The 11591-nt window shown below is 37.5% G+C and overlaps 1 protein-coding gene across 1 annotated transcript in view; it reads left to right on the top strand.

Annotated features, from left to right (window-relative positions):
- The first annotated feature begins 2455 nt into the window (after positions 1-2455).
- The window catches only part of LOC143020188 (uncharacterized), a 44716-nt gene continuing 35580 nt past the window's right edge, over positions 2456-11591 (top strand). Inside the window, exons 1-4 of the mRNA XM_076176351.1 lie at positions 2456-2645; positions 2951-3345; positions 3724-4233; positions 4359-6977. Of these exons, the coding sequence (XP_076032466.1) occupies positions 2456-2645; positions 2951-3345; positions 3724-4233; positions 4359-6977 (3714 nt within the window). The remainder of the gene's footprint in view (positions 2646-2950; positions 3346-3723; positions 4234-4358; positions 6978-11591) is intronic.

Below are 11591 nucleotides of genomic sequence, written 5' to 3'. Positions count from 1 at the left end.
AACCTTAGAACATGATTATCTTTGGTGTTGAAGACTTTCGGGACACACTTTACTTGAACGTAAATATGAAAATGAAAAAGAAATTTAAGACTTGAATTATGGAATGTTTGAAGCCCAATTCTTCAAAAAATAAAGAAATAGGTTAGGCAGAAAGTAAAAAATGTAGTATGGGTTCCAATTTCATATAATAGGAGAGAGGATGGAGGACGCTAACAGTGCTTTGGAATATGTCTACGTAATATAGCTATGTAATCCTCTATAAAATGTGAACCAATTAACAAAAGATTAATTTAAGTTTAAGTGTAGATGGTCCAATTTAAATGTAACAGTGACATATGCACCAATAAACAACATAAAATAACAAGGTAAGGATAGTTTCTGTAAAGAAATGAAAGATATAAAGGATGAAATATCAAATGATTTTGTTTTCATTACCCTGTGTGATATAAAAGCAATGGCTGATAAGGCAACTGGAACTTTGGCATCATCAAAAACTTCCCAAAGAATGTTTTCACCAGGAAAATAATGACAAAGTAATGAGGTTGGCATCACATCCAAACCAAAATGATCTAGCAAATGATGGCGTAACTTTTCAGCATAAAGATATATCCAAATTTACATGGATGCCACCGAATGGAAGAAAGAAGAACAAAATACATCATATCTTAATTAAAAAATGCTTTGTTGGATGTAGTGGATTTCAGGGGAACTGTGTGTGATAGTGATAATTTTCTTGTCTTCTTAAACATTAAATTCAAATTGATGACACGTGAGAAACACATAGGCAGATAAAAAGGGTGGTTTACAAGGTCAAAAGAATTAACACAACAGAAAAAATACTTAAATACTAAGTGGATACAGTTCCCATACTCTCTTCAATTAAAATGCTAAATGCGTAAGAGGAAACCAATATTGAAGGTGAATAAAGATGAAATAAGAGATTGAGGAATTAATTGGTTTCAAATAATATCATAATAAAATTAATTCCTAAATTTGGGTGAATAAATAGCAAATAAAATCAACTTAATTTATACACCAGAAATAGAGAAATGATACATTACCATTTGTATGCAATTCAGGAGTAATATTACCAATACATTTGAAAGGAGGTAGAAATGATGAACAAGAAAATTTATTCTACTATAAATTGTTTATATTCTCCCAGATTAGAGTATTATATGAAAAATTAAAGATCCATGTTGAGGAAATAGTAGGATCGATGTAAGTTTACGATCAAAATGTCAATAGTTTACCACATATTTATAATAAAACAACTCATGGAAAAGGCATGGAAATTTAAAAAGGTACAGCTTAATCTGTTTATTGACTTAAAACAGACATGATATTCATTTTAAGTATAAATATATATATGTATATATATATACATATATATATGCATATACATATATATACATATACATATATATACATATACATATTGTTACATCTGCGATGTATACTTGCCAAATATGTAATTGTTATAGTTTCGAGGAAATGTCATGTTACGTGTGTTCGTATTGTGCTGCTTTGGTTATGTCCAAATATGTCCACGTAAGGTATTTTCTTTATGTATTGTATGTATTTATTAATGTAACTATGGTATTAGTTTATAATGATATTGATTGTTTTTTGGTAATATGTTGTTTATTCAAGTGTCCATTGCGCATGCGTCTCTGCTACGTCACAGGCCGTGACGTAAAAATATTTCGTTTGTATTTCCCGCTTAAACAATGTAGGCTCGTCAGGCTAGGTAAATCCCGCCCCCCTTGTAGTATCCAACGAGTCTATACGATTGTCCAGACCCTGCTTAGACCTACTACACGGGTTAGATTCAAAATGCCAGCCTTGAGGTTAGTACCCTTTTCCCTTGATATAGCAGCAAGCCAGATTTACTAGGACTTAGCTTTGTAGAGCCCTATATAAGTGAAGCGCGGAGTGAGTAGCATTGGGCTTAGGATTAGCTTATATTTCATGACTGTTTGGTGATCTGTGACCCGGTCTTACGTCTGTTCAACCCCGTTAAAACCTTCGAACTTGATTCTTTTGTGTAAAGTCAAATGTATGATCAGAAGTCAGATGTATTATGTAAAATCATGTTTGTTTAATTGTAATAGTGTCTTTGTTATATTATTTTAGTGTCATTTTACTTGTATTAACTTCATACTTATAATTTATTTAATTATATTTCTTTAAGTTAAGTTAGTTTGATTTTCTTTCCCCGGTGTCCGACCGGGTGGCGACCTTATTCAGTTCTTTTGACCGTTTGAACCCGTAATAGACATAGGGTCTAAAGGGTTCCCTTGATGTTACGAACTTCTGGCATTCACAAGGCCGGTGAACCTTTGGTACTTTAGAGAGGTTTGTAACATAAATTGGCGACCTTGCCAGGATTTAACGGTAAATTGGAAAGACGTTCGACGTGGATCAGTGATAATAGGTTTATTAAGGTAGGAAGATGCGGTTAACTAACGAAACCGAGGTAGATGAATTTGTACAAGGAAAACCCACAGATAAGGAAATTCAAGGTCTCACCATACCGGAATTGAAATTGATAGCACATTATTTTGGAGCTAGTTCGACCCACGGGTTAAATAAAGGGGAGTTAGTACAAATGGTAGTGGCAATGTTGCATGATCGAGACGAAAGTGTGCCGGCGAGAGATGAAGAGAGAGCGACAGAACAAGCTTCTGCCGGCTCAGCGAATTTAGATGATCGGGAAGGTAGTGACGCTGATGGTGAATCCCGGCACACCGAATCTCGATTAAGCGAGTTACAATTAAAATTAGAAATAGCAAGGGAAGAAACTGAGAGAGCTAAATTAGAAGCCCAATCTAGAAGGGAAGAAACTGAGAGAGCTAAATTAGAAGCCCAATCTAGAAGGGAAGAAACTGAGAGGGCTAGATTAGAAATTGAGTGCTACCAATTCCTCAAACCGTGAATGGGAGACCAGAGTTTGATGTAGTGCAGAATGCGAGGTTGCTTCCTGAGTTCGATGAATCCAATGTGGACCAGTACTTTAGAATTTTTGAAAGGATGGCTAAAGATTATTCATGGCCAAAGAAGTTTTGGCCTGCGCTGTTGCGGACTAACTTAAGAGGGAAGCCCTTGAGAGTATATGGCGCCCTAGAGGACGCACAGGCGAAGGACTATGACATGGTCAAGACGGCCATCCTTAGGGCATGTGAACTCGTTCCCGAGTTGTATAGGATAAAGTTTAGGAACCTAAGGAAACAACCTAACATCTCGCACGTGGAGTTTAGTAGAGAAAAGCGTTTATTGTGGGACCAGTGGTTAAGATCTAACAAGATTAATAAAGATTTCGATAGACTGGCTGAACTGCTACTGGTAGAGGAGTATCTGAGATCCATCCCTAAAGAGGTATCCTTGTATCTTCAGGAAAAAGAAGTCTCCAAATTGGAGGAGGCCGCAGTGTTAGCCGATAAGTATGAATTGATAAGACCTGCAGGGAAGTTCTCGGTTACTCACAAGGGAAAAGGAGACCTCGCAATAAATAGGCAGAGAATCTCGCTCTCATCAGGTGGGTCACCTACCAAATCCATAGAAGTCAAGAAAGATGACTGTAGTAAGTCATCAATGATTAAGTCATGTTTCTATTGCGGAAGGGTAGGCCACCAAATGAGAGATTGTTGGAAGAGACGAAGAGAGATGGAAGGTGTCAAGCCCGTATCTTTAACAAATAAGGTTGAGAGTACCTCCACTAAGGGCAAGGCCCAGGGAGAGAGTGAAGCCAAAGCCGTGGCATTGATGAGTTATATAGGTAACAGCCCATCAGAGATGGATGGGGGTAAAGTAGATGAATTGGAGGGAAAACTTAAACCTCACTTAAAGGGATATCAGCCATTTTTATTCCAAGGCTGGATATCCATAGGAGGAGACCGGAAACGAGTCACCATCCTACGGGACTCGGGAGCCCTCCAGTCCCTAATACTGAGTAGTCTGGTGAGAAGTCCAGTGGTTGGAGGGAGTGTAACGGTAAGTTCCCTAGGGGGCCTAGCCAAGGTACCTCTAGTATCCATAGACCTACAGTCGCCTCTCTACGAGGGACAGGCTATGGTAGGGATGGTAGATGAGTTACCAGTTGTAGGTGTGGATGTTATATTAGGAAATGATTTGGTTGGAGGGAAGATATGTCCAACACCCATAGTTTCGGGGGTACCAGTTGTTTTGGAAAAGACCTACCAACTTGGAAGACAGCACCCGGTGTTATTTCCGGTTTGCGCTGCTACTAATGCGATGTCCGAATAGAGGGAGTGGTCTAAGGACCAAGTGGTACAGTGAGGGTCTCGAGTGGGCAAGACTATGGAAAACCTAAATGTGAGGACAGTACGAACCCCGAGGAAACACTCCCATGCGAGGAAGCCCAGGTCGAAGCAGAGTTTGACCTGAAGCCTCTGTTCCAGGAGGAACAAGTAAGTGAAACCGATGTGTATGACTTGAGTCGCTTGTTTATGGAAAAGAAACAGGTGGACACAAGGTGTCTCAGTGACTTGCAGAGTGTCGATCCCGACTTACGGGAACTATATGAAAGGGTAGGGTGTGGTAGTGAACTATCAGAGGAGTATTACTTGGACAAGGGAGTACTATTCCGCCGATGGGTGGAAAGTACCTGCCCCACTGATGATGCAATGTGGTCCGAGAGACGGCAAGTTATGTTGCCGAAGGTCTACCGGAAAGAAGTTCTGAAGCTAGGGCATGATAGTCCCCTTTCTGGACATTTGGGTGTACGCAAAACTTTAGACCGTATCTGGCAACATTTCTATTGGCCAGGAATTAGAAGGGATGTGGCACAGCACTGCCGTACTTGCCACACTTGTCAGTTGGTAGGAAAACCAAACCAACCTGTACCTGTAGCCCCTTTGAAACCAATCCCTGTAGGAGAGGAACCTTTTGCTAAGGTTATCGTGGATATAGTGGGACCGTTGCCTAAGACTGCTAGGGGACATGAGTATATTCTCACTTTGATGGATACATTTTCTAGGTACCCCGAGGCGATACCACTACGTAAAGTGCGCGCCAAAGTGGTGTTGCATGAGCTGATTAGCTTCTTTACTAAGTGGGGACTACCTCGCGAGTTACAGACAGACCAGGGTTCTGTGTTTTTATCTAGAGAGGTTATGCAGAGTTTGGGAGCACTGGGGATAACGAAAGTGACGTCAAGTGCTTACCATCCTCAGAGTCAAGGTGCCCTTGAACGGTACCATCAAACGTTAAAAACAATGTTGAGGAAATGGTGCTTAGAAAATGATACGGGGTGGGACCAAGCCTTACCATACCTGTTGTTTGCAGTGCGTGAAGTACCCAACGAATCGTTGGGCCTCTCGCCTTTTGCATTAGTTTTCGGGCACGAGGTTCGAGGACCTCTTAAAGTCCTGAAAGAATGTTTATTGAAAGAGCATAGTTCTGCCTCTAAGGACATGTCGAAGTCGGTGACTGACATGAAAGGTAAATTGGCCGCGTGTTGGGAAATGGCCAAAGAAAATTTGATGAGTGCTCAGGAAAGAATGAAACGACATTATGACAGAAAGGCCAAAGTACGGGAATTTAATCCCGGTGATAGTGTGTTGGCCCTGCTGCCTTTTCAAGGTAACCCCTTAAGGGCAAAGTTCAGTGGACCCTATGAGGTAGTGAAACGAGTAGGGGAACTAAACTATATTGTTGCCACTCCAGATCGGAGACGGAGTCAACAATTATGCCATATAAATATGTTAAAGTTGTATCGAGAAAGGGAGCAGAACCCGGTGGGTGAAACTGTCGCGAGTGTTTGTACGGTTTCTCTCATGCATGAAGTAGACGAGGACACTATTTCCCCCACCTTAGAGATGCCGTGGAAGGAGAATGCAGGAGGGTGGCCCCAGGTAGTGGATAAGCTGGACCACCTCACGGCTACACAACGGGAGGACTTAACTGCCTTATTGAGTAAGTATCAGGAGGTCTTTCGAGATACTCCTGGAAAAACTGACCTAATTCTGCATGATGTTGATGTAGGAGACGCGAAGCCTATTAAGCAGGCACCGTATCGTGTCAACCCGCAACGAACAGCCATAATCAGGAAGGAAATAGACTATATGCTGGCCCACGGCTTAATTACGCCAGCACAAAGCGAGTGGAGCTCACCAGTGATCTTAGTTCCGAAAGCAGATGGTACTCAGCGGTTTTGTGTCGATTTCCGACGCGTGAATGCAGTGACCAAAAGGGACTCGTACCCCTTACCTAGGTTAGAGGAGTGTATAGATAGAGTGGGAGGGGCACATTTCATAACTAAACTAGATCTGCTCCGTGGATATTGGCAAGTGCCCATGACACCCCGTGCCCAGTCTATCTCCTGTTTCGCCGCATTGGGAAAGACTTACCAGTGTAAGGTTATGCCCTTTGGTATGACCAACGCCCCTGCCACGTTCCAACGGTTAATGAATAAAATTACCGAGGACATACCTAGTTGTGTCACCTACCTCGACGATGTCGTAGTGTATAGTGACACTTGGCAGGATCATTTGGATCGTCTAAGCTTACTCTTTGACAAGTTAGTGTCTGCCAATTTGGTGCTCAATCTAACAAAGTGTGAATTTGTTCAGGCCAAGGTGCATTATCTTGGTTATGTGATCGGACAAGGAGAATTGGCTCCTCCCCAGGCCAAAGTGGAAGCCATTCTCAGAATTCCAGTACCTCAGACCAAGAAGGAGATTCGTAGTTTTGTAGGAACCATTGCCTTTTATAGAATGTTCATCTATAATTTCTCTTCCTTAATAGCTCCTTTAACCGACCTGCTAAAGAAAGGAGCCAAGTTCCAGTGGACTGAGTCTTGCAACACCGCTTTTGTTCAAGCGAAGAGCCTTTTGTGTACAGCTCCAGTGTTGCAGGCCCCAGACTTCTCGAAACCATTTTCTCTGTATTGTGACGCCAGCAACATTGGTGTTGGTGCCGTACTATTACAAGCTAAAGACACTGTGGATCATCCTGTGAGTTACTTCAGCAGAAAACTGAATGTGGCTCAGAAAAATTATTCCACAATTGAAAAAGAACTATTATCCATTTGGCTTTGAAACATTTTCCTGTTGGCGCAAATGTAACGGCTTTCACTGACAACCATCCATTGAAATACCTTGATAAGTTCAAAGATATGAACCTCCGCTTAACTAGGTGGAGGCTGTTTTTACAAGAATATAATCTAGATGTAAAACATATATTCTGGGAGGAATAATGTGATAGCAGACTGTCTGTCTAGATCATAGCACATATCTGCCGAGATCATAGCACATCTGCCGAAAGTAAAGAAAAAAATTCTTTTCAAGAATTTTTTTTTCTTTTGGTGGGGGAGGTGTTACATCTGCGATGTATACTTGCCAAATATGTAATTGTTATAGTTTCGAGGAAATGTCATGTTACGTGTGTTCGTATTGTGCTGCTTTGGTTATGTCCAAATATGTCACCGTAAGGTATTTTCTTTGTATTGTATGTATCTATTAATGTAACTATGGTATTAGTTGATAATGATATTGATTGTTTTTTTGGTAATATGTTGTTTATTCAAGTGTCCATTGCGCATGCGTCTCTGCTACGTCACAGGCCGTGACGTAAAAATATTTCGTTTGTATTTCCCGCTTAAACAATGTAGGCTCGTCAGGCTAGGTAAATCCCGCCCCCCTTGTAGTATCCAACGAGTCTATAAGATTGTACAGACCCTGCTTAGACCTACTACACGGGTTAGATTCAAAATGCCAGCCTTGAGGTTAGTACCCTTTTCCCTTGATATAGCAGCAAGCCAGATTTACTAGGACTTAGCTTTGTAGAGCCCTATATAAGTGAAGCGCGGAGTGAGTAGCATTGGGCTTAGGATTAGCTTATATTTCATGACTGTTTGGTGATCTGTGACCCGGTCTTACGTCTGTTCAACCCCGTTAAAACCTTCGAACTTGATTCTTTTGTGTAAAGTCAAATGTATGATCAGAAGTCAGATGTATTATGTAAAATCATGTTTGTTTAATTGTAATAGTGTCTTTGTTATATTATTTTAGTGTCATTTTACTTGTATTAACTTCATACTTATAATTTATTTAATTATATTTCTTTAAGTTAAGTTAGTTTGATTTTCTTTCCCCGGTGTCCGACCGGGTGGCGACCTTATTCAGTTCTTTTGACCGTTTGAACCCGTAATAGACATAGGGTCTAAAGGGTTCCCTTGATGTTACGAACTTCTGGCATTCACAAGGCCGGTGAACCTTTGGTACTTTAGAGAGGTTTGTAACAATATATATACATATATACATATATACATATATACATATATAAGGAAGGTAACCACTACTGAAAAGAAACAACCTTTCCTGTATTATATCGTGCAGAAATACATGGAGAGTACAAACAAGCATAATATACAATATGTATGTATACATATATGCATATTTATATATATATATAAATATATATAAATATATATGTATATATATACATATGAATATATATACATATACATATACATATATATATGTATATATATACTTATATATATATATATATATATACATATATATATATATATAAATATATATATATATATATATATATATAAATATATGAATTATCTCTTTGATTGCTGGCGACTTATTATCAGCTAATAAAGATTATCTGCTTATAGTAAAAAAATATATATTTTGCGTATTGCATGGGCCAAAGAGGGCTTCGGCTCACACGTGCTGTGAGTCCTTTCCCTCTGTTCCAGTGTAGCAATTAATCTACTCCTTGATTAGATTCGGGACCCACATTCAGTCCTTTAATCCTCTTCCTCCTCTGCTTCTTCTTGTTAATTAATCAGGTGTGGAAGAGATTTCTCCATTATTTTCTCCAAATCTCATTCACGTAAACAGGTTTTTTGTATGCTGTTACATTTTTGGGATTGAGCACTGAATGAAACCTACTGAATGTCCATTAAAATTTAACAAAACACCTAAGTAACATGGGTTTTTCTATTATAATTTTATCACCTAAAGACATTGTTACCTAAATCTGCATAGAATTCTTTGATGATAACAGAAACCCCTAAAGAGATTCGTCTTAGGACAGAACTGAAGACTTAATAAAATAGGTTGAATATAGAAGCTATTATGTGCAGTTGAGGTTCATTAATTTGGTTTTGGGCTGAGTTCTATTAAGCTAAGTGAGTCCCACTGGTAGACACCAAAATATTTTCTTTTAAATTTCACCTTCTGGTCAAGATACAAAAAAATATATATATATATAATCAACTTTGGTCTAGTTAACTCTTCAACTGTTTTGTTGTAGTTATTGAAGTTTAGATTCATTATAGCTTTAGAGAGAATATAGAATTTAAGGAAAAAATCTTATAACAATAAATTCTTTAATACTCAATGATTTCTTTAAATACTTCTCCTTTTGCCAAAGAAAGCCAATTTTAATAATCTAAGTGGAAGCTCTTTCCCTTAAGATTTAATCTATTAGTATCCAGTGGACACTTTACATAATTAGAAAGATATATTCTATTAAAGCAAAACTTTTACATTGTACAACAGCATACTTGGGGTGAGATAAATCTCAGTACAATGCCTAAGTCATATTTGATTTATATATATAAAGATCTGTAGATTTATCGATTAAATTATTCCATCTACTGTACCTAACACATCTACACACATACATACATACATACATACATACACACATACATACATACATACATACATACATACATACATACATACATACATACATACATACATACATACATACATACATACATACATACATACATACATACATATATACATACATATATACTTACATACATACATACATACATACATACATACATACATACATACATACATACATACATACATACATACATATATATGTGACGACATCTTGACAGGTTGTGAGAGAGGTAGAGGGGAAAACACACAAACAGAACGAGATTTTATTCTTTAACTAGTTTCGCACTATGGTGCTTCTACAACAGAAGCACCATAGTGCGAAACTAGTTAAAAAATAAACTCTCGTTCGATTTGTGTGATTTCCCTTCTGCCTCTCATATTATATATATATATATATATATATATATATATATAAATATATATACAGACACATAAATATATGTATATATATATATATATATATATATATATCTATATATATATGTATGTATATATAATGAAGGTGGAAAAAGAAAACACGGGTCTAGTTCCGAGTTCCTGAGTTTATTCCTGACCGGTTTCGCTCAGGAATAAACTCAGGAACTCGGAACTAGACCCGTGACTTCTTTTTCCACCTTCATCAACTTGTCATAATGTATCAGCATATATATATATACATATACATATATATATACATATATATATATATATATATATATATATATATATATATATATACACACATATATATACATATATATATATAAATGAGCATACACATACGTATGTTTGTGCGTGAGTGTATGTATGTTTGCATTTATGTGTATTTATAATTATACTAATTGGAAAAGAGAAAATATGCAAATAATCGACATCCTGCCTGATCATTTCAGTAGAATGACAAGACTTTTTATTTTAAATACAGATAAATGTCACATCAAATCGCATAATCATGACCCTCCTCGTTATGTTTTATCCTTCTTACATTCTTAAATGACGCTAATTACCTTGCATTATCATAAAATCAGGAAGCATAACTAACAAATGATATATATGTTTCCGTGATTAGCATTTGCGGCGAGCCACGACATAAGCCGTGTCATCGGTGTAACTATGTAATATAAATCTCTGGCATGCATGAAAGGCATAAATTGTCTTGAAGTCTCGTATGAGAAAAAAATCTTGGAGACATGGAAGTAAACAAGTAAATTCTAAACAAATATAATAAAAATAATGCTACCTTACTTCAAACAGTCCATGTAATTTTATATCATCAATTTTATCATAGAAGACACATACGTATAGGGAAACAAGGAGAATAAATTAAAAATACAAAGAAAAAAAAATAAGAAAGAAACAGACCCAAAGAAAGACAGAAAGATAGACAGACAGTCAGGCAGACAGAAAAAACACAATGTAAGAAAGAAGAATAAAGACAGACACACATAAGAAATCACCAAACTAAAACCAATCAAACAACAGAAAAGCAAGAAATCAAGCAAGGATGTAAGCAAGCAAGTAAACAAACAAAAAACAAACAAACAATCAATTAGGGAAAAATGGAACAAGAAAGCAATCAAATAAGGAAACAAGGAAGCAATTAAACAGTCTCACAAACAAGGAAGCAAACAAACAAGGAAACAAACAGATGAAAAACAAATTATGCCCATTGTGAAACAGAGATGCTAGTAGGCCAAAGCCGTTACCATGGTAACACCCTTGAAAACTTTCTTCAAATGATCGAAGTTGTGCAAAGTGCTGGGAATGCTTACGTCGTTATACTTTTGGCATCATTTACAACATTTCTTTATTTTATTTAGTGAATGGTGGTAAAGAACAATCAATCTCAATTTCCAACAATTTAGAAAGTTTGTTTTATTTTGATGTTAGGAGGCGTACGATTAGACCCATTCAATTCTCGACAAA

Source organism: Oratosquilla oratoria, chromosome 39 (assembly GCF_046742065.1).
Source record: "Oratosquilla oratoria isolate Oo_2021 chromosome 39, ASM4674206v1, whole genome shotgun sequence".
Classification (NCBI taxonomy): domain Eukaryota; kingdom Metazoa; phylum Arthropoda; class Malacostraca; order Stomatopoda; family Squillidae; genus Oratosquilla; species Oratosquilla oratoria.
The sequence above is the reverse complement of the archived record's forward strand: the minus strand, read 5'-3'. Positions and strand labels throughout refer to the sequence as shown.